The sequence below is a fragment of the Scyliorhinus torazame genome, chromosome 5 (genome assembly GCF_047496885.1).
Source record: "Scyliorhinus torazame isolate Kashiwa2021f chromosome 5, sScyTor2.1, whole genome shotgun sequence".
Classification (NCBI taxonomy): Eukaryota; Metazoa; Chordata; class Chondrichthyes; order Carcharhiniformes; family Scyliorhinidae; genus Scyliorhinus; species Scyliorhinus torazame.
In genome coordinates this window covers 262309909-262334306 of record NC_092711.1, presented here as the reverse complement: position 1 = coordinate 262334306, position 24398 = coordinate 262309909, and the positions used below count along the sequence as shown (strand labels likewise).

The window sequence follows — 24398 nt, the reverse complement described above, 5'->3', positions numbered from 1 at the left end:
ATCAAATTCAGTTGAAATGTCCTTATTTGTTATCTTTCCAAAAAGGTTTGATTCTCTATCAAGCCACATTTCAGATATGTAAAGTGGTTGATCTTTGTCATGATATGCAAACATTCAGCTAATGAACACATAGAATAGGACACGACCAATGAGCAGTCAAGACACTCAGGGATGGTATCTCACTATAAAAGGATGAGGCACTCACACCCCGCCTCTTTCCACAGACCAACATCAACAGAGTGAGACAGGGTGTATCCTCAGCATCACACCCCAGCACGTGGCTCAGAGCAAGGCTGGTTCAGTTAGACTGAGTTACTACATTTAGATTAGCAGAGAGTCAAACTCCTTGAGAACTGTACTAATAGATCAATAAAACACATTGAACTCACTTCAAAGTCTGGAGCATCTTTTACTAAAAACTGCATCAAGTGGCAACTTGTGTCATTCCAAATTACATAACACAACATGGTACCAGGAGTGGGGTTCAATCTAGTCAGTTCAACTCAGCAAGATCCGTGACGACCAGCGAATGTATACCGGCACAATGGAACAGATTCAGGCTCCTCACCAGCTCAGGACCTCCGGCAATCTCAGTGCCAACTGGCGGACATTCAAGCAGAAATGTCAGCTTTACGTTGAAGCATCAGACCTCAATGGTGCGTCTGATGCACGGAAGATAGCTCTTCTCCTCACCACAGCGGGTGATCACGCCTTGGAAATATTCAACTCCTTTCACTTCGCCGAAGACCAGGACAAGAAAAATTTTCAGACCATCCTGGACAAGTTTGACAGCCACTGAGGTGGACACCAACAAAATCTTCGAGCGCTACATATTCAAGCAGCGATTGCAAGGTAAAGACAAATCCTTCAACTCATATTTAACTAGCTTTAGACTGCTAGCGCAATCTTGCAACTTCGGTGATATCACTGACTCCATGATCAGAGACCAAATCGTTTGTGGCGTTCAGTCTGATCCTCTGAGAGACCAGTTACTGAAGATCAAGCAAATGACCCTGCCAGTCGCGATTGAAACATGCACACTGCATGAGCACGCCACAAATCGCTATTCCCAGTACAAAACGGCAGAAACTGATAAACTAGCCTCCTACGAGGCGGAGAGTGTGCAGGCCATCTCCTGGATGCAGCGCCTCAACATTCACGAAAGCGGCCATTTTGCGCGCTCTTCCCGGGGCCCGACGCATCCGCGATGCAAACGGCATAACGAAGCGGCCGAAACCCGCACTGCGCAGGTGCAGACCATCTGCAACGACGCACGGGGCGCCAGGACGCCGACAGCATGACGTGTTGGAACTGTGGCACCGCCCATTTAAAGAAACACTGCCTTGCAAGAGGCAGACGCTGTTTAAACTGCGGGAAGCCAGGCCACTATGCAGCCCTGTGCAGATCTGCACCACCAGTCAGGAGCCAGCGCTCCCAATTCCGACGATGGTGCATCCGGAGTGTGCAACAACGCCTACAGGATTCTGATCCCCGCAGTGCAACAGATCCAGATACTGAATGCCTGGACAATGCCTACCATGTGGGCATTATTACAAAGTGTGAATATGCCACATCAGACACATCGCAAGTCCAATCGATCCTAGCTGTGGATTCCGAGGACGATTGGCGAGCAGTGATGAAGGTCAACCACTGCCCCATCCAGATCAAGCTGGACACAGGTGCCTCTGCCAACCTCCTCGCACAGGCAGACTTCAGACGCATTAAGAATCCCCCCACGGTCCTTCCAGCTGCCTACAAGCTCCTGGATTACAATGGGAATGCCATCATGGCACTGGGATCCTGCCATCTGCACGTATCCAACCAACACACACAAGCATGGTTACACTTTGAAATTGTTAAGCCGGACAGGGCATCCCTACTAGGTGCGCACGCCTGCAAGCAGCTGAACCTTATTCAAAGTGTTTACACCACAACATCCTCCCACGTGGATCTTCAGGCCGGCATCGACGACATCCTCCCCCAGTATCCAGATGTGTTCGACGGGATGGGCATGCAGCCGTATCGATACAAGATTCTGCTGTGGTCTGATGCCAAGCCAGTGGTCCACGCACCACGACGAGTCCCTGCTCCACTGAGAGAGCAAATAAAGGCACAGCTCAAGGATCTTCAGCAAAAAGGCATCATATCCAAGGTCACCGAACCGACTGACTGGGTCAGCTCGATGGTGTGCGTAAAGAAGCCTTCGGGGGACCTGCGCATCTGCATTGATCCCAAGGATCTTGAGAAGACTATCATGCGGGAACACTACGCCATCCCGAAGCAGGAGGAACTCATGAGTGAGATGGCATACACGCGTTTCTTCACCAAATTGGATGCATCACAGGGATTTTGGCAAATCCAGCTGGAAGAGTCCAGCAGAAGGCTCTGCACCTTCAACACGCCTTTTGGCATGCCATTGCATGCAATTGCATGCCATCTGGCATCATCTCGGCATCGAGATATTCCATTGCATCATGGAGCAGATGATGGAAGGCATTGAAGAGGTTCGTGTGTACGTGGACGACATCATCATATGGTCCACGACCCCTGAAGAACATGTGTCCCGTCTCCAGAAGGTATTCCGCCTTGTACATGCCAACGGCCTAAAGTTAAACAGGTCCAAATGTTGTTTTGGCACATCAACGCTCAAGTTCCTAGGTGACCAGATCTCACAGCATGGTGTGCGCCCAGACACAGACAAAATCAAGGCCATCGAGGCGATGAAGGTCCCGGAGGTCAAAAAGGCGGTGCTGCGCTTCTTGAGTATGGTCAATTTTCTGAGCAAGTTCATTCCAAACATGGCCACACACACCACGGCCCTATGCAACCTAGTGAAAAAGTCAACTGCCTTTGAGTGGAAGGCGGCACACCAGACAGAGTGGCTGGAGCTGAAAGCCAAGCGCACCACTGCACCAGTCCTGGCATTCTTCGACCCGGAGCGGGAGACAATGATATCCACAGATGCGAGTCAGGATGGCATCGGTGCGGTGTTGCTTCAACGAGATGACACATCATCCTGGGCACCAGTAGCCTATGCATCAAGGGCGATGACGCCCACTGAAACCAGATATGCGCAGATTGAGAAGGAGTGCTTGGGTCTTCTCACCAGCATACTCAAATTTCATGATTATGTCTACGGCCTGCCGACATTCACTGTCGAGACGGATTATAGGCCTCTGGTGCACATCATCCACAAGGACCTGAACGACATGACGCCTCGGTTGCAGAGAATCCTGCTTAAACTTCGGAGGTATGACTTCAACTCGGTATACACATCTGGCAAGGAGCTCATCATCGCTGATGCATTGTCCCGCTCCGTCACCTCGCCCAGTGAGTCGCTGGAGATCATCCAGCACATCGAATCGCAGGTGCAGCTGTGTGCTAGCACTCTCCTGGCGACTGATGAGAAGGTGGTTCTCATCTGTGATGAGACAGCCAAGGAACCCCTCTTGCACCGCGTCATCCACAACCTCACCAATGGCTGGCAGAAAGGACAGTGCCCACAATTTTACAATGTGAAGGATGACCTGACGGTGATTGATGGTATCCTCCTCAAGCTGGACAGGATTGTCATTCCGCTCAGTCTCCAGAGTTTGGTGCTGCGCCTGATTCATGAGGGCCACCTGGGCGTCGTGAAGTGCAGACGCAGAGCCCGGCAAGCTGTCTACTGGTCCGGCATCAGCCAAGACATCACAAACATGGTCCTGAACTGTGCTACCTGTCAGTGGTTCCAGCCAGCGCAGAGCAAGGAGATGCTCCAACAGCATGACATAGTGACCTCTCCGTGGTCCAAAGTTGGCATCGACCTCTTTCATGCGAATAGTTGCGACTACATATTGATCATCGACTATTTCTCGAATTACCCTGAGGTGCTGAAGCTCCCGGACCTCACCTCTCGGACTGTCATCAAAGCCTGGAAGGAGACGTTCTCAAGGCATGGCATCCCCATCACTGTCATGAGCGACAATGGCCCATGCTTTAACAGTCGAGAATGGTCCGCGTTTGCAAGGTCATACAATTTCCAGCATGTCACCTCCAGTCCGCACTATCCGCAGTCCAATGGAAAAGTCGAGAAAGGGGTGCACATTGTGAAACAGCTCATCTGCAAGGCCACGGACTCTGCTTCCGACATACACCTTGCACTGCTTGCATACAGGGCGACTCCATTGTCCATTGGCATGTCGCCGGCTCAACTTCTGATGAACAGGGACCTGCGGACGACGCTTCCAGCCATACACTTGCCCAATCTGGATCACCTCCCGGTGCTGCAGAAGATGCAGCACTCAGACACTGTCAAAAGCAGGGCTATGATGCCCATGCCACCGATCTGGCCGTGCTATCCCCGGCAGACACTGTCAGGATCCAGATGCCGGATGGTGGGTGGTCTGCCCCGGCTGTCGTTGTTCCACAGGCCGCGCCCCTCTCTTATGTTGTACGTATGGGTGATGGCTCCATCGTGCAAATTAATTGACGGGCACTGCGCAAAGTTGCCTGCCCGCAACCACTTTCTCCTCCATTTCCATATGTTGAATTGCCACCTCCTGCTATCTCACACCACGAGGCCACCAGTCAGGCTTCCATCCCGTCTGTCAAGGCGTCGTCGTCTCCTCCGCCACCTCTCCGGCGGTCCACCAGGATCAAACGCAAACCTCAAGAGACTGGACTTGTGAACATTTGTTTAGTTTGCTCTGTTCTGTTGTCCTCCGTCAGTCACGTTAGACAGACTCATTCACATGTAAATACATTCACATACGCCAACAAAACATTTTTAAAAAGGGGAAGATATCATGACATGCAAGCCTACAGCTAATGAACACATAGAATAGGACACGACCAATGAGCAGTCAGGACACTCAGGGGAGGTACCTCACTATAAAAGGGATGAGGCACTCACACCCCACCTCTTTCCACAGACCAACATCTACAGAGTGAGACATGGTGTATCCTCAGCATCACACCCCAGCACGTGGCTTCGAGCAAGGCTGGTTCATTTAGACTGAGTTACTACATTTAGATTAGCAGAGAGTCGAACTCATTGAGAACAATAAAACACATTGAACTCACTTCAAAGTCTGGAGCATCTTTTACTCAAAACTGCATCAAGTGGCAGCTTGTGTTATTCCAAATTACATAACACAACAATCTTCAAAATCATATCTATGTTTCCCCATTTAAAGTTACAACAACACCTCATGCCAGGAAATTGGTGTTGAATGTTGAACATATGTCTGTTTCCCGCTGGCATTGCAAACATAGTAGGAAATAGTACTTTAATTTTAAATGCAGTTTAATAGCATTTATAGGGTCATAACATCCAATTCGCATTTACCTCCTCTTGAAAACTTTGTTGAAACCTTTTTTAAAAAAATGTACTTTCTTCCAAACATGTGTAAAACAGCAACAAATAACAAACACTCCACAAAATCACAGTCCACAGTTTGTACAATTTCTCCCTTTTTATCCCCTTCCACAACGAACAATTCCACAAACAGCATCATGAACAACCCTCACCACATCTCAAAGCCCTTCGCTGACACCCTCAACTCAAACTTAATCTTCTTCAACCAGAGAAAGTCCTAGCCAGGCCGCCATCCCTTGGGTGTATCCGACCTCCAATTCAACAGGATCCTTTGCCAGCCAATTAGAGAGGCGAAGGCCACAACATTGGCCCCCTTCCCTTCCAGAAGCACCGGCACTTCCAATTCCCCAAAAACTGTCACCTGACCTCCACCCCACCCCACTATGTTAGATAGCGTCCCAAACACTGCCTCCCAGTATCTCTCCAACTTCTCGCAACCCCAGAATATGTGCGCATGATTTGTTGGCCTCCGTTCACACTTCTCACACTCATCGACCACTCCTTGGAAGAACCCACTCATCCTCGCCCAAGTCATATATACCCTATGCACCACCTTGAACTGAATCAAGCTCATCCTCGCACAGAAGGAGGTTGAGTTCACCCTCCGCATCATCACGCACCACAATCTCAAATTTATTCCCCCCCCCACCCTGAACTGCTCCGCCCATTTGTTCTTGATCCTTAGCACTTGCTTCCCCCTGCTCCCCCAACCACCCTCTATCTCTCCAATCCTATCCTCCCCCAACTCATTCGGGTGCAGCAGTTGCTCCACTAACGTGTGCTCCGGCAACCTGGGAAATGCCCTCCAATCTTTTGCCGCAAAGTCCCGCACCTGCATATATCAAAACTCACTACCCATCGGTAAGTCAAACCTCTCCCGCAACTCAAGACCCGCAAACCTCCCTTCCAAGTACAAGTCCTCGCCTGTCCCACCTCCTTCCACTTCCCATACATCCCATCCATCTCCCCGGCTTGAACCTGTGGGTTCCGCACAATGGCGTCAACACCGACATCCCCTCCAACTTAAAATGTCTCCTCAACTGATTCCACACCCTGACTATAGACCGCATCACTGGGCTCCCTGTATACTTCCCCAAAGCTAACAGCTACAGAGCCGTCAACATAGCCCTCAGACTGAGCCAGGGAGGTGGGATGGAAGTTTTCGGAAATGGGAAGAGAAGGGGATTAAGACGCTAAAAGATTTGTTTCTTCGGGGTCCGTTTGCAGGATTGAGGAAGCTGGAAGCGAAGTATGGGCTAAAGCAGGGAGAAGGGTTTAGGTACATGCAGGTTCGGGATTTTGCCAGGAAGGAGATACAGAGCTTCCCAGAGGAACCGGCCTCCACATTGCTGGAGGAGGTGTTGACGACAAGGGGACTGGAGAAGGGGGTAGTGTCAGCGGTGTACGGAGCTATTCTGGAAGAGGATAAGGCACCACTGGAAGGGATCAAAGCAAAGTGGGAGGAAGAGCTGGGAGAGGTTATAGAGGAGGGGGTCCGGTGTGAGGTGCTCCGGACAGTGAATGCCTCCACCTCGTGTGCGAGGTTGGGGCTGATACAGCTGAAGGTGGTATATAGAGCGCACCTCACAAGGACAAGGATGATCCGATTTTTTTGAAGGAGTAGAGGATGTGTGTGAGCGTTGCGGGGCGAGGGGGGGGGGGCCCGTGAATCACGTTCATATGTTTTGGTCCTGTCCAAAACTAGGGGAGTACTGGAAGGAGGTGTTTCGGGTAATTTCCACGGTGGTGCGTGTGAAACTGGACCCGGGTCCCCAGGAGGCCATATTCGGGGTGTCGGACCAGCCAGGGTTGGAAACGGGAGCGGAGGCAGATATCATAGCCTTCGCCTCGTTGATCGCCCGAAGGCGGATCCTGCTGGGATGGAGAGCAGCCTCTCCACCCAGTGTCCTGGTGTGGCGGGGGGGGACCTGTTGGAATACTTGACCCTTGAGAAGGTTAAGTTCGAACTGAGGGGAAGCTCGGAGGGGTTCTACAAGTCATGGGCACTATTTATTATGCACTTTCAAGAACTGGATAACATCGAACATTAGTTGGGGGGGTGGGTGTGGGGGGGGGGAGGGGGGGCTGTGTAGATTAAGGGTGACTATGGGTAATCCCTGATTCCTTTTTGTCATTTGTTTATGTAAACATGTGGGCTGAGGTTTGGGGGTTGGTGGGTAGATGGGATCGTTGTTATGGGGATTGACATATCTTGCTGATTATTGTTTATTGTTGGTGGGTGGAAATGTGGGAGAAAATGTGAAACAGGAGAATAAAAATATTGAAAAAAACAAAAACATAGCCCTCAGGCTGGATCCCCGACAGGATTCCTTCTCCATCTTGACCCATGGCGCCCCTACCATCGCCTCACATTCTCCACATTCGGTGCCCAATAATAGTGCAGAAAGTTTTGTAGCACCAACCCCCCTTTCTGACTCTTCCTCTGTAACAGAGCCCTATTTACCACTGGCACCTTCCCTGCCCATGTGAACTCAGAGATCACTGTCTCAAGCTTCCGGAAGAAGGCTTTTGGGAGAAAGATCGAGGAGGTCTGGGAAACAAACAGGATCCTGTGCGTCGTAGCCCATTCCCTTGTCACCCAAATACCTAAACCTTTCCCTGGCTACCTTGAACGGCAACACCTCCAAGTTGGCCCCCACCCTGCAATGTTCACTGGAAACACCTCACTCTTCCCAATATTTAACTTATACCCGGAGAAGGCCCCAACCTCTGCAATAGTCTCATGAACCTACCCATATTTTCCAGCGGGTCCAACACAAACAACAATTGGTCGCCCGCATACAATCCCCTGCTACTCCACAGACCCCCGAAAGGCCATCGCCAACCAAGGGCTCAATCGGCAGCGTGAACAGCAGTGACAACAAAGAACACCCTGTCCCTTTCTCTGTGCAGTCTAAAACTTTGTGAACTTATCTCATTTGTACATTCACTTGCCACTGGGGATACATACAAAAGACACACCCACGCCACAAACTTCAGGCCAAACCCAAACCTACCCAAAATTTTTAAAAAGTACCTCCACTCCACCCAATCGAAGGCCTTCTCCGCATCCATAAAAACGATAACCTCTGGCACCCATGCCCCTGACTGAGTCATAACCACATTTAACAGCCTCCTGCTATTGCTCGAGAACTAAGGGCCCTTTACAAAACCCTTTTGATCCTCAGAGATCACTCCTGGCACACATCCTTCACTTCACTCCACTCCACCCCCCCCCCCCCCCCCCCCCCCCCCCCCCCCGCCAATAACTTAGCCAATTCTTTCAAATCCGTATTCAACAACAAAATGGGCCTGTACAACCTACACTCCATCAGATCTTTCCCCTTCTTCGCGATTAGTGTAATCGATACCCGTGTCAGCATCTCTGACAACTCTCCCTTCGCCAACACCTCACTAACCATCCCCAACAAATGTGGTGCGAACTCTACCAAAAATGCCTTCGAAAACACCACCGGGAGGCCGTTTGGTCCAGAGGCCTCCCCGACTGCATTACTCTGATACCATCAATCACCTTCCTGAGCCTCAGCGTTTCCTCCAACGGTTGCCTTTTCTCTTCCTCCAACCTTGGGAACTCCAACCAGTTCAAAAAACGACTCATACTCCCTTCCTCTCCACCCTGCTCGCCCCTATACAGCTTCTCATAATACCCCCTGAACACCTCGTTTACCCCCCTGCCTCTGACACCATCTCCCCCTTCTCCATCCGCACCCTTAAAATTTCCCTAAACGTCACCCCCTCCACAGCTGGTGGGCCAGCAAATGTCTTGCCTTCTCGCCGAACTCATACTGCACCCCTTTGTCCTCCATAACTGCCGCACATCCTTTCCCATCGTCAACCTATCAAACAGCCCTTGCAACCTCTTCCTCTCCGCCAACAACTCCTTAGTGGGAGCCCTCAAGTGTCTCCTGTCTACTTCAACTATCTCGTCCAGCAACAGTCCATGCTCCTCCCTCCTCCTCCTATCCCTGTGTGCCTTGAATGAGATAATCTCCTGTCACACTCCGCCTTCAACGCCTCCCGAAACGTGGCAGCTCACACCTATCCGTTCTGATTAATTTCCACATAATCCCAAATCGCTAGCCTCACCTTTTCGCAGAACCCCTTATTGGATTGGATTGGATTGGATTGGATTTGTTTATTGTCACGTGTACCAAGGTACAGTGAAAAGTATTTTTCTGCGAGCAGCTCAACAGATCATTAAGTACATGAGAAGAAAATGGAATAAAGAAAATACATAATAGGGCAACACAACATATACAATGTAACTACATAAGCACTGGCATCGGATGAAGCACACAGAGTGTAGTGTTAATGAAATCAGTCCATAAGAGGGTCATTTAGGAGTCTGGTGACAGTGGGGAAGAAGCTGTTTTTGAGTCTGTTCGTGCGTGTTCTCAGACTTCTGTATCTCCTGCCCGATGGAAGAAGTTGGAAGAGTGAGTAAGTCGGGTGGGAGGGATCTTTGATTATACTGCCCGCTTTCCCCAGGCAGCGGGAGGTGTAGATGGAGTCAATGGATGGGAGGCAGGTTCGTGTGATGGACTGGGCGGTGTTCACGACTCTCTGAAGTTTCTTGCGGTCCTGGGCCGAGCAGTTGCCATACCAGCCAAAAGACCCAAATATCTGCCAAAAGACCCAAATCTAGCCTCCAGCCCGGCCTCTGTACTTGCCCTGAGCGAAGCATGATCCAAAATCATAATTCCCACATAAACACCCCCCCCCCACCTCCACGGATCAACCATTCCCATATGTTCCATAAATCGTCCCAACTCCTTCATCATCCTCGAACTTCCCATTAACTTGGGGCTCGACCTGTCCGCCTTCAGCTCCAACACAATTAAAATCTCCACCCATAATCAGTTGGTACATATCCAAGTCTGGAATCGCTCCCACTAACCCCTTTACGAACCCTGCGTCGTCCCAATTGAGTGCATTTATGTTTTTTTTCTTTTTAAAAAATAAATTTAGAGTACCCAATTATTTTTTCCAATTAAGGTGCAATTTAGCATGGGCAATCCTCCTAGCCTGCACATCTTTGGGTTGTGGGGTGAAATCCACACAGACATAGGGAGAATGTGCAAACTCCACACGGACAGTGATCCAAGGCCAGGATTCGAACGCATCAGCGCCGTAGGCAACAATGCTAACCACTGTGCCGCCCCTGGGCGCATATAAGTTGACTAGCACCACTGGCGTCCCCTCCAGCACGCCACTCACTCGTACATATCTTCCCCGGATCCCGCACTTCGCAGGAACTCACAAACCCTGTCCTTTTGTTCAGCAAAATGGCTACACCCCGCGGCTTGATTCAAACACAAATTGAAATACTTGTCCCACCCATCCCTTCCATAACCTAACATGATCCTTCACCCAGAGGTGCGACTCCTGTTGAAAAATCACCTTCACTTCCAAACTCCTCAGGTGTGCCAAAAACCCGGGACCTCTTAACCGGGCCATTTAATCCATGTCACAATTCTTACCAGAGGCTTACGCTTCCATTCCCCTCTACCACCTGCCATCATTCCCCCAACGGGTCCACTTCACTCAATACTGCCCTAAACTGGGCCCATCCAAGATGGCCTCCTCTCTGCCCATGACCACGCTCAGTCTCCAACTCTGCCACGTCGCAAACCCCTTTTTCCCCTTCCATCCATCCCTCCACCCCCCCCAAAAAAAATCAGGCCACCTCTTGCGGCCTCCTCCACCACCTCACCTCCATTCACCAGCATTACTTGCTAGCGTAGCAACACCCACTCGAAGGCCCCCTCTGTGATGAATGGCTTTTATTTTGGCAAACAGCTGAACAGCACAGCAAAAAAAAAAAAGAGGACGGGCACAATAAACTCTATTCAACAGTTTATCCTGTCTATTTTTTCTTAAGAATAATCAGTTCCATTTGATGAAAGGGAAAAGGTGAAACATGAACTCTGTTCTCCCTGCACAAATGCAACCTGACCTCAAGATTTCCAACATTTTCACAGTTTTATCCCAGTTTAGTACTGTTGAATGTGGTACTGTAAAAATTATAAGAATCTCAATCAAGAAATCCATGGTTTCATGCTTTAGACTTTAGTCTTGATGTGATAATGATTTCACTGAAATAGCAGAATTACAAAAGGAGAGAAACTGCCACGTGTAAGGCCCTATAGGAACACTGAAGAATATTCACAATTTTTGCTTTGCAGTGAAGACGACAATAATAACACTAAAATAATGTAGAGAAACATTTTGTATTTTGACCGACGAGATGACTATAGAAAGGGTAAAAATTAATCTTGGAAAGCGAGTACATACAAGACAACTTGCTATGGTACCAACCTGAGGAGTATGAGGCCCTGGAGTCAGGGGATCAAGACTGTCAAACTCTGCAGCATCAAGAGCAGCCTCCTTGGCAGATGCAATATCTTTTTCCAGCTGAGTCAAATGCTCATCATACTATTTTAAAAAATGGGAAAATCAAATCAAATTTCTTTTAATATCAAAAACAAGCTGGACGAACTTAATGCTAGACTTACCTCTCAGTTGGAAGTAAGGGACTGCTGTGTGCTCTGTTTCACAGACACATGGCTCACTACTCCTGCCTCACCGGACGGACAGTGCCATACAACCTGCCGGCTTCTCAATACACCGGACAGACCGCACGGCGTCATCAAGCAAAGCAAAGGGGGGAGGGGTTTGCCTCATCAATTCCTCGTGGTGCTTGGAAGTGGCGACGCTGGCGCCCTACTCGTCCCCGGACTTGGAATACCTGACCTTAAAGTGCCGCCCGTCCTACCTTCCACGTGAGTTCACTTCAGCCATTATCACAGCAGTCTACATCCCACCCCAGGGAAGGCAGCGCTGGACGAATTGTACAGTTATAAATAACAATGAAACATAACTCCCTGAGGCCTTGTTCATCGTGGCCGAGGACTTCAACAAGGCGTGTACTGCCAAAATTGCACCAACACATCTCCTGTCCCGCCAGGGGCAACAACACTCTCGATCACTCCTACACAAAAATCAGTGCAGTGCTGGTCCGAGGCAACAAAGAGCTCCGACATGACTGCTTGGAGTCAATAGCCTGGTCCATATTTGAGAACTCAGCGACCAACCTAAACGAGTATGCCACTTCCGTCACAGATTTTATCAGCAAATGTGTAGACGACTGCATGCCAAAGAAAGTAGTACATACGTTCCCATTCGGAAACCATGGCTTAATCGGGAAATTGACTCCTTTTTTTTTAATAAATATTTTATTGAGAATTTTTGGTCAACCAACACAGTACATTGTGCATCCTGTACACAACATTATAACAATACAGATAACAATGACCTATTTTATATAAACAAAAAATAAATAAATATTAAATAACAAAAATAAAAACTAGCCCTAATTGGCAACTGCCTTGTCACAAGCTACACCCCCCCCCCGCCCACCCCCCCCCCCCCCCATCCCCCCCCCCCCCCCCCCCAAAATCCTGGGCTGCTGCTGCTGCCTTCTTTTTTCCCCCATCTATCTATCCGCAAGATATTCGACGAACGGTTGCCACCGCCTGGTGAACCCTTGAGCCGACCCCCTTAGGACGAACTTAATCCGCTCTAGCTTTATGAACCCCGCCATGTCATTTATCCAGGTCTCCACCCCCGGGGGCTTGGCTTCTTTCCACATTAACAATATCCTGCGCCGGGCTACTAGGGACGCAAAGGCCAAAACATCGGCCTCTCTCGCCTCCTGCACTCCCGGCTCTTGTGCAACCCCAAATATAGCCAACCCCCAGCTTGGTTCGACCCGGACTCCTACTACTTTTGAAAGCGCCTTTGTCACCCCCATCCAAAACCCCTGTAGTGCCGGGCATGACCAAAACATATGGGTATGATTCGCTGGGCTTCTCGAGCACCTCGCACACCTATCCTCCACCCCAAAAAATTTACTGAGCCGTGTTCCAGTCATATATGCCCTGTGTATTACCTTAAACTGAATCAGGCTTAGCCTGGCACACGAGGACGACGAGTTTACCCTGCTTAGGGCATCTGCCCACAGCCCCTCCTCGATCTCCTCCCCTAGCTCTTCTTCCCATTTCCATTTTAGTTCATCCACCATAGTCTCCCCTTCGTCCCTCATTTCCCTATATATATCTGACACCTTACCATCCCCCACCCATTTCTTTGAGATCACTCTGTCCTGCACCTCTTGTGTCAGGAGCTGCGGAAATTCCCTCACCTGTTGCCTCGCAAAAGCCCACAATTGCATATACCTGAATGCATTCCCTTGGGGCAACCCATATTTCTCGGTCAGCGCTCCCAGACTTGCGAACTTCCCCTCCACAAATAGATCTTTCAGTTGCGTTATTCCCGCTCTTTGCCACATTCCATATCCCCCATCCATTCCCCCCGGGGCAAACCTATGGTTGTTTCTTATCGGGGACCCCCCCAATGCTCCAGTCTTTCCCCTATGTCGTCTCCACTGTCCCCAAATCTTCAGTGTAGCTACCACCACCGGGCTTGTGGTGTAGTTCCTCGGTGAGAACGGCAATGGGGCTGTCACCATAGCCTGCAGGCTAGTCCCCCTACAAGACGCCCTCTCTAATCTCTTCCACGCCGCTCCCTCCTCTTCTCCCATCCACTTACTCACCATTGAAATATTAGCGGCCCAATAGTACTCATTTAGGCTCGGTAGTGCCAGCCCCCCCCTATCCCTACTACGCTGTAAGAATCCCTCCCTCACTCTTGGAGTCTTCCCGGCCCAAACAAAACCCATGATGCTCTTTTCTATCCTTTTAAAAAAAGCCTTCGTGACCACCACCGGGAGGCACTGAAACACAAAGAGGAATCTCGGGAGGACCACCATCTTAACCGCCTGCACCCTCCCTGCCATTGACAGGGCTACCATATCCCATCTCTTGAAATCTTCCTCCATCTGTTCCACCAACCGTGTTAAATTTAGCCTGTGCAATGTGCCCCAGTTCTTAGCTATCTGGATCCCCAGGTAACGAAAGTCTCTTGTTACCTTCCTCAACGGTAGGTCCTCTATTTCTCTACTCTGCTCCCCTGGATGCACCACAAACAGCTCACTCTTCCCCATGTTCAATTTATACCCTGAAAAATCCCCAAACTCCCCAACTATCCGCATTATTTCTGGCATCCCCTCCGCCGGATCCGTCACATATAGTAGCAAATCATCCGCATACAAAGATACCCGGTGTTCCTCTCCTCCCTTAAGTACTCCCCTCCATCTCTTGGAACCCCTCAGCGCTATCGCCAGTGGCTCAATCGCCAGTGCAAACAGTAATGGGGACAGAGGACATCCCTGCCTTGTCCCTCTATGGAGCCGAAAATATGCCGATCCCCGTCCATTCGTGACCACACTCGCCACTGGGGCCCTATACAATAGCTGCACCCATCTAACATACCCCTCTCCAAAACCAAATCTCCTCAACACCTCCCACAAATAATCCCATTCCACTCTATCAAATGCTTTCTCGGCGTCCATCACCACTACTATCTCCGTTTCACCCTCTGGTGGGGCCATCATCATTACCCCTAACAGCCTCCGTATATTCGTGTTCAGCTGTCTCCCCTTCACAAACCCAGTTTGGTCCTCGTGAACCACCCCCGGGACACATTCCTCTATTCTCATTGCCATTACCTTGGCCAGGACCTTGGCATCCACATTTAGGAGGGAAATTGGTCTGTAGGACCCGCATTGTCCTTTTCCTTCTTTAAGAGAAGCGATATCGTTGCTTCAGACATAGTCGGGGGCAGTTGTCCCCTTTCCTTTGCCTCGTTAAAGGTCCTCGTCAGTACCGGGGCGAGCAAGTCCAAATATTTTCTGTAGAATTCAACTGGGAATCCGTCCGGTCCCGGGGCCTTTCCCGTCTGCATGTTCCTAATTCCTTTCACCACTTCTTCTACCTCGATCTGTGCTCCCAGTCCCACCCTTTCCTGCTCTTTCACCTTGGGAATTTCCAGCCGATCTAAAAAGTCCATCATTCTCTCCCTCCCATCCGGGGGTTGAGCTTCATATAGTTTTTATAAAATGTCCTGAACACTTCATTCACTCTCTCCGCTCCCCGCTCCATCTCTCCATCCTCGTCCCTCACTCCCCCTATTTCCCTCGCTGCTCCCCTTTTCCTCAATTGGTGTGCCAGCAATCTGCTCGCCTTCTCCCCATATTCATACTGTACACCCTGCGCCTTCCTCCATTGTGCCTCTGCAGTGCCTGTAGTCAGCAAGTCAAATTCCACATGCAGCCTTTGCCTTTCCCTGTACAATCCCTCCTCCGGTGCTTCCGCATATTGTCTGTCCACCCTCAAAAGTTCTTGCAGCAACCGCTCCCGTTCCTTACTCTCCTGCTTCCCTTTATGTGCCCTTATTGATATCAGCTCCCCCCTAACCACCGCCTTCAACGCCTCCCAGACCACTCCCACCTGGACCTCCCCATTGTCATTGAGTTCCAAGTACTTTTCAATACATCCCCTCACCCTTAGACACACCCCCTCATCCGCCATTAGTCCCATGTCCATTCTCCAGGGTGGGCGCCCTCCTGTTTCCTCCCCTATCTCCAAGTCCACCCAATGTGGGGCATGATCCGAAATGGCTATAGCCGTATATTCCGTTCCCCTCACCTTCGGGATCAATGCCCTACCCAGCACAAAAAAGTCTATGCGCGAATAGACTTTATGGACATAGGAGAAAAACGAGAACTCCTTACTCCTAGGTCTACTGAATCTCCACGGGTCCACACCTCCCATCTGCTCCATAAAATCTTTAAGCACCTTGGCTGCTGCCGGCCTCCTACCAGTCCTGGACTTCGACCTATCCAGCCCTGGTTCCAACACCGTGTTAAAGTCTCCCCCCATTATCAGCTTTCCCATCTCTAGGTCCGGAATGCGTCCTAGCATTCGCCTCATAAAATTGGCATCATCCCAGTTCGGGGCATACACGTTTACCAAAACCACCATCTCTCCCTGTAGTTTGCCACTCACCATCACGTATCTGCCCCCGTTATCCGCCACTATAGTCTTTGCCTCGAACATTACCCGCTTAGGGAAATTGACTCCTTACTGAAGGCCAGGACTGAGGGGTTCAAGTCAGGCAACCCTGACCTATACAGGAAATCCAGGTACGACCTCAGGGATGCCAAGAGACAATATCAGACCAAGCTAGAGTCACAGACTAGCATTACAGACTCTCTCGTTGGTTGTGGCAAGGCTTAAACAACATAACGGGTTACAAAGCGAAGCCGAGCAGAATCTCCTGCAGCAGCGCACTCTTCCCCGATGAACTCAATGCATTCTGCTCAGTTCGAGCAGAAAACCATCAAACCGCAGTCAACTGCCCCAGCAGCCCCTGACACACCCATACCCACCGTCACAGCTTCCGAAGTCCATCTTCTTGAAAGTGAACCCTAGGAAGGCAATGGCTCCGGACGGGTCCCTGGCCGTGCACTTAGATCCTACGCGGACTAGCTGGCAGATGTGTTCGCAGACATCTTCAACCTCTCCCTACTCTGTTCCAAGGTCCCCACCTGCTTTAAGGAGACCACCAACATACCAGTGCCAAAGGTGAACCAGGCAACGTACCGCAATGACTATCGTCCGGTGGCCTTGACATCGATCGTAATGAAGTGCTTCGAGAGGTTGGTCATGAGGCACATCAAATCCATACTCCCAGAATGCCTAGATCCACTGCAATTAGCATACTGCCCCAACCGGTCCACAGCAGACGGCATCTACCTGGCCCTACACGTATCCCTGGAGCATCTCAACAACAAGGACTCCTACAACACTATAATCCCAGCCAAGCTCATATCAAGGCTCCAATACCTAGGACTTGGCTCCTCACTCTGCAACTGGATCCTCGACTTCCTGACCCACAGACCACAATCAGTAAGAATAAACAACAACACCTCCTCCATGATAGTCCTCAATACCGGGACCCCGCAAGGCTGCGGAATTACCCCCCTACTATGTGCCCTACACACACTCTACTGCATGGCATCATCTCCATCTACAAGTTTGCTAACGACACGACCGTAGTGGATCGGATCTTGAACAACGATGAGTCAGAATACATGAGCAAGATAGAGAACCTAGTGGAATGATGTAACAACACAATCTCTCCCTCAATGTCAGTAAAACTAATGAGCTGGTCATTGATTTCAGGAAGCAAAGTATTGTGCACATCCTTATCTGCATCAACGGAGCTGAGGTGGAGATGGTTGACAGCTTCAAATGCCTAGGTGTGCACATCACCAAAAATCTGTCCTGGTCCACCCACGTCGACGCTACGACCAAGAAAGCACCACAGCGCCTATACTTCCTCAGGAAACTAAGGAAATTCTGCATGTCCACATTGACTGACCAACTTTTTAAAAATAAATTTAGATTACCCAATTCATTTTTCCAATTAAGGGGCAATTTAGCGTGGCCAATCCACCTAGCCTGCACATCTTTGGGTTGTGGGTGCGAAACCCACGCAAACACGGGGAGAATGTGCAATCTCCACACAGACAGCGACCCAGAGCCGGGATCGAACCTGGGACCTCGGCGCCGTGAGGCTGCAGGGCTAACCCACTGTGCCACCGTGCTGCCCTGACTCTGACCAACTTTTACAGGTGCACCATAGAAAGCATCCTATCTGGCTGCATCATAGCTTTGTATGGCAACTGCTGGGCCCAAGACCGGAAGAAACTACAAAGAGTTGTGAACACCGCACAGTCCATTACATTGCCCCCCATCCATTGACTCTGTCTACACCTGCCACTGCCTTGGGAAAGCAATCAGCATAATCAAAGGCCCCTCCTACCCAGCTTACTCACTCTTCCAACTTCTTCCATTGGGCAGAACACGCACCAACAGATTCAAAAACAGCTTCTTCCCTGCTGTTACCAGACTCCTAAACAATCCTCTTACGGAATGAACTGATCTCTTCACACATCTTCTCTACCGAGTAGTACTACACTACTGTAGCTTCACCCAATGCCTGTGTCTATGTATTTACATTGTGTATTTTATGTTTGCCCTATTATCATCATAGATCATAGATCATAGAATTTACAGTGCAGAAGGAGGCCATTCGGCCCATCGAGTCTGCACCGGCCCCTGGAACGAGCACCCCACCCAAGGTCAACACCTCCACCCCATCCCCACAACCCAGTAACCCCACCCAACACGAAGGGCAATTTTGGACACTAAGGGCAATTTATCATGGCCAATCCACCTAACCTGCACATCTTTGGACTGTGGGAGGAAACCGGAGCACCCGGAGGAAATCCACGCACACACGGGGAGGATTTGCAGACTCCGCACAGACAGTGACCCAAGCCGGAATCGAACCTGGGACCCTGGAGCTGTGAAGCAATTGTGCTAACCACTATGCTACCGTGCTGCCCCATTTTCTTTTCTTTTTCTTTTTCTTTTCATGTATGGAATGATCTGACTCAGCTGCAAGCAGAACAGTACTTTTCACTGTATCTGGGTACACGTGACAATAAACAAATCCAATCCAAACAAAGCCTAATCATGTGAATAATTAATATTCGTGTGGATATACCACTTGCAGCTATTAATCAAGAAATGAGAGCTTGTAATAAATGAAATGGAATAATCAGAGATACACATGACAATAAATAAATCCAACATCCAACTAATAGAGTACCAAATCATTTTTTTCCAATTAAGGGGAAACTTAGTGTGGTCAATCCACCTACCTTGCACATCTTTTGGGTTGTGGGGGTGAGACCCACGTAGACACGGGGGAATGTGCAAACTCCACACGGACAGTGACCTGGGGTTGGGATCAAACCCGGGACCTGAGCGCCGTGAGGCAACAGTGCTAACCACTGCGCCAACGTGTCGCCTAAAATCAAATCAACTTACGAAGAATTGTAAAGATTTTAACCTGCATCAAATATTTTCACATATGCTTTATATTTAGCAACAGCAAACACGCCACTTTGATCCAAGAAGACTGGATTCATAGATGTAGTTACACCCATAGTCTTAATCGAAAACATTATTTTAAAATTAGTACTATTTGAGAGTAAAATACTTCATGCCTGGCTGCACACATGCATGACAGCCTGCAGAGAAACACTGCATCATCACATCACCAGGAAGGAGTTCCCAAGAATTGTCTGAAGCTGAGAGCTCCAATTGCATGGCAGGATTCAAAATTTGAGTGTTGGATAAACTTTGCATGAGATTCCATGGTGCTTTAGTGAACAGAAGTATATTTATTTCACATATTTCATATCATACTGTAAATTTTAATAACTTTAACTTTTGAAATTATATAACGGTGGTAGGCAAAGTCATGGAAAGGGTACTGAAGGATAGGATTTCTGAGCATCTGGAAAGACACTGCTTGATTAGGGATAGTCAGCACGGATTTGTGAGGGGTAGGTCTTGCCTTACAAGTCTTATTGAATTCTTTGAGGAGGTGACCAAGCATGTGGATGAAGGTAAAGCAGTGGATGTAGTGTACATGGAATTTAGTAAGGCATTTGATAAGGTTCCCCATGGTAGGCTTCTGCAGAAAGTGAGGAGGCATGGGATAGTGGGAAATTTGGCCAGTTGGATAACGAACTGGCTAACCGATAGAAGTCAGAGAGTGGTGGTGGATGGCAAATATTCAGCCTGGATCCCAGTTACCAGTGGCGTACCGCAGGGATCAGTTCTGGGTCCTCTGCTGTTTGTGATTTTCATTAATGACTTGGATGAGGGAGTTGAAGGGTGGGTCAGTAAATTTGCAGACGATACGAAGATTGGTGGAGTTGCGGATAGTGAGGAGGGCTGTTGTCGGCTGCAAAGAGACATAGATAGGATGCAGCGCTGGGCTGAGAAGTGGCAGATGGAGTTTAACCCTGAAAAGTGTGAGGTTGTCCATTTTGGAAGGACAAATATGAATGCGGAATACAGGGTTAACGGTAGAGTTCTTGGCAATGTGGAGAAGCAGAGAGATCTTGGGGTCTATGTTCATACATCTTTGAAAGTTGCCACTCAAGTGGATAGAGCTGTGAAGAAGGCCTATGGTGTGCTAGCGTTCACGAACAGAGGGATTGAATTTAAGAGCCGTGAGGTGATGATGCAGCTGTACAAAACTTTGGTAAGGTCACATTTGGAGTACTGTGTACAGTTCTGGTCGCCTCATTTTAGGAAGGATGTGGAAGCTTTGGAAAAGGTGCAAAGGAGATTTACCAGGATGTTGCCTGGAATGGAGAGTAGGTCTTACGAGGAAAGGTTGAGGGTGCTAGGCCTTTTCTCATTAGAACGGAGAAGGATGAGGGGCGACTTGATAGAGGTTTATAAGATGATCAGGGGAATAGATAGAGTAGACAGTCAGAGACTTTTTCCCCGGGTGGAACAAACCATTACAAGGGGACATAAATTTAAGGTGAATGGTGGAAGATATAGGGGGGATGTCAGAGGTAGGTTCTTTACCCAGAGAGTAGTGGGGGCATGGAATGCACTGCCTGTGGAAGTAGTTGAGTCGGAAACATTAGGGACCTTCAAGCAGCTATTGGATAGGTACATGGATTACGGTAAAATGATATAGTGTAGATTTATTTGTTCTTAAGGGCAGCACGGTAGCATTGAGGATAGCACAATTGCTTCACAGCTCCAGAGTCCCAGGTTCGATTGCGGCTTGGGTCACTGTCTGTGCGGAGTCTGCACATCCTCCCCGTGTCTGTGTGGGTTTCCTACGGGTGCTCCGGTTTCCTCCCATAGTCCAAAGATGTGCAGGTTAGGTGGATTGGCCATGATAAATTGCCCTTAGTGTCCAAAATTGCCCTTAGTGTAGGGTGGAGGTGTTGACTTTGGGTAGGGTGCTCTTTACAAGAGCTGGTGCAGACTCAACAGGCCGAATGGCCTCCTTCTGCACTGTAAATTCAATGATAATCCATGATTAATCTAGGACAAAGGTTCGGCACAACATCGTGGGCCGAAGGGCATGTTCTGTGCTGTATTTTTCTATGTTCTATGTTCTAACCCATGAAATCTGAATCAGTTAAGGCTGAATATTTCTGAACACTAAAATAAAAATGAAGACTTAAATATCAACAGACTAAGATTAGGCAATATCAACTTGTAGACTTCACATTTGAACCAAAACTTTATCTCTGACCTCGGTCCTATCTATATAGTTGGATCGGGTAGATTTATTTAACATATAAGGATTAATCATAAAAATTAATTTTAAGTATCCAGCCTCCTGCACTCATGGAGAACATATTTAATGAACAATTTACCTGTGCAAATTCCTTAGTGCCTGGTGCAGTACCAACATTACAGGCCAGGAAAATTGATTTGTGTAGATATTGAGTGCGAAAATAACCAGTCTCAGTTAAAATGCCCCTTACTGTTGAATAGTCTGACATTTATTGCCGCAATTCAAATATCAGGAATTTCCATTTAGATGAAGTACAAAGGGCAGTAAAATCAAACAGAGTTCTTCTCTGGCTGATAATAGTACACTTATGGAAAAATAGAAAAGGAAAGAAAGGTCCAGGGCACAATGAGAATCACAGAGAAGGAGGAAAACAGAGTCAACAAACAAGACTTGGATTTCTAATAAAATCCAGCAGATAAGACTAACCCGACATATTTTACAATTGTATGTATATATTAAAACAGGGGCACCCATTTACACATGACCACAAGCTTGGACTTAATACAAAGCCTTCAAAAATATTTTTACCTCAGCCAGAGTTTGGTGACAGACATTCACGATCTCCTGACCAGTTTTTGTGTACAGACTATCTGTACCTGCAAGTGAAAGAAACAAAGCTATGTCAATAATAGGATCTCAAATAAACAAACACATTCCATTATCTTGTCTAGAAGCATTTCGCACCATAGATGTGATTTTTCTGATTAACTGAATGTTGTTTATTTCCATATAACAAATTTTTTCCACAATAACAAAGAGCAGAGAAGAAGGGCTCTAGATGATATTGTTTGACATTAAAAGGATTAATTTAACTTAAAGGTGAAAGACATGGCAAGAGAGCTCCAAGCCGTGGTCTGCTCTTTTAGCTCCATGTGGGAGATCAGGAATGCTTCCCGTTCCCAGAACCAGCAATTGTGTAGGAAATGTCTCCAGCTGCAGCTCCTGGAAGCCCAAGAGGAACTAAATTCGTACTTTGCTTCTGGCTTCACAAAGGAAGACATGAATAATGTACCAGAAGTTCAGAGAAACACAAATTTTAGTGAGGGCCTGAAGGAAATAAGTAGAGAAATGACTTTGGGGAAATTATTGGGATTGAAGGCGGATAAATCTCCATGGCCTGATAATCTTCATCCAAGAGTTCTAAAGGAAGTGGCCCTAGAAATACTAGATCCATTGGTGATCAGTTTCAAAAGTTCTTTGGACTCTGGAATGGTTCCTCCAGATTAGAGGGTAGTTAATATAAGCCTGCTATTCAAAAAGGGAGGTAGAGTGAAAACAGGGAACTATAGACCACTGAGTCTAACATCAGTATTAGGGGAGTTTCTCAAGTCCATTAGCAAGGATTTCATAGCATAGCATGTGGAAAGCAGTGGTATAATCAAGTCAACATGGATTTGCAAAAGGGAAATCATGCTAGACAAATCTACTGGAATTCTTTGAAGATGTAACTAGTAGGGTTGACCAGAGAGAACCGGTGGATATGGTTTATTTAGACTTTCAGAAGGCTTTCAGCAAGGTCTCACATAGCAGATTGCTATGAAAGTTAAAGATCATGGGATTGCCGATAGTGTCTTGAGACGGATAGAAAGCTGGTTAGCAGACAGGAAGCAAAGGCTTTGAATAAATGGGTCTTTTTCCGATTGGCAGGCAGTGACTAGCAGAGTACCACAGGGATCTGTGCCAGGACCACAACTGTTCAGATCATATATTAATGATTTCGACGAGGGAACTAAATATATTATCTCCAAATTTGCAGAAGATACAAAGTTGGTTGGGAGGATGAGCTGTGAGGATGCAGATGCTTCAGCAGGATTTGGGCAGGCTTGGTGAGTGGGTATATGCATGGCAGGTGCAGCAAATTGTGGGTGAATGTGAGGTTATCCACTTTGGTAGAATTAATAGGAAAGCAGATTATTATTTGAATGGGTATAAATTGACAGAGGTGGATACTCAGCGAGACCTTAGTGTTCTCGTGCATCAGTCGCTAAATGTAAGCGCACAGCAGGCAGTAAAGAAGGTAAATGGTAAGTTGGCCTTCATAGTGAGATAATTTGAGTATAGGAATAGGGATGTTTTATTGCAATTGTATAGGGCATTGGAGAGGCCAGACCTGGAGTATTATGTGCAGTTTGGTGTCCTTATCTGAGGAATTATGTTCTTGCAATGGAGGGAATGCAGCAAAGGTTTATCAGGCTGCTTCCTGGGATGGCAGGATTGTTACATGAGGGGAGCCAAGTCGGTTAGGATTATATTAATTGGGGTTTAGAAGAGTGAGAGGGGATCTCATAGAAACTTATAAAATTCAAACAGGACTAGACTGGGTAGCTTCAGAAAGAATGTTCCCAATGGTAGGCGAGTCCAGAACTAGGGGTCATAGTCTGAGGATAAGGGGTAAACCTTTTAGAACTGAGGTGAGCAGAAATTTCTTCGCCCGGACAGTGGTAAATTTGCAGTATTCACTACCATAGAAAGTAGTTGAGGCCAAAACATTGTGTAATTTCAAGAAGGAATTAGCTCATGGGGTTAAAGGGATCAGGGTATTGAACTTGATGATCAGCTATGATCATAGTGAATGGCGGGAATGCTCAAAGGGTCGAATGGCCTACTTAAAAGTTTATTGGATAAACATATGGATGATAATGGTATAGTGTAGGTTAGATGGCTTTTGTTTCGGTGCAACATCGTGGGCCGAAGGGCCTGTACTGCGCTGTATTGTTCTATGTTCTATGTTCTGCTTCCATTTTCGATGATCTCTCTTGATTAAATGAAGAAAATCATTAGGGCATTGGCTCTTTGAAAGTTTGACTCTAATGATGGATTCACGTGACTGGGTAATAACGTCTGTCTGACATATAATAGAGAG

At 48.1% G+C, this 24398-nt stretch overlaps 1 protein-coding gene across 4 annotated transcripts in view; it reads right to left on the bottom strand.

The window, feature by feature from the left end:
• The window catches only part of taf1 (TAF1 RNA polymerase II, TATA box binding protein (TBP)-associated factor), a 222772-nt gene that overhangs the window by 27003 nt on the left and 171371 nt on the right, over positions 1-24398 (bottom strand). For all 4 annotated transcript variants that reach the window (XM_072505461.1, XM_072505464.1, XM_072505462.1 and 1 more), the window contains 2 exons: positions 22064-22131; positions 11699-11815 (listed from right to left, as the gene is read on the bottom strand). In XM_072505461.1, the coding sequence (XP_072361562.1) occupies positions 11699-11815; positions 22064-22131 (185 nt within the window). The remainder of the gene's footprint in view (positions 1-11698; positions 11816-22063; positions 22132-24398) is intronic.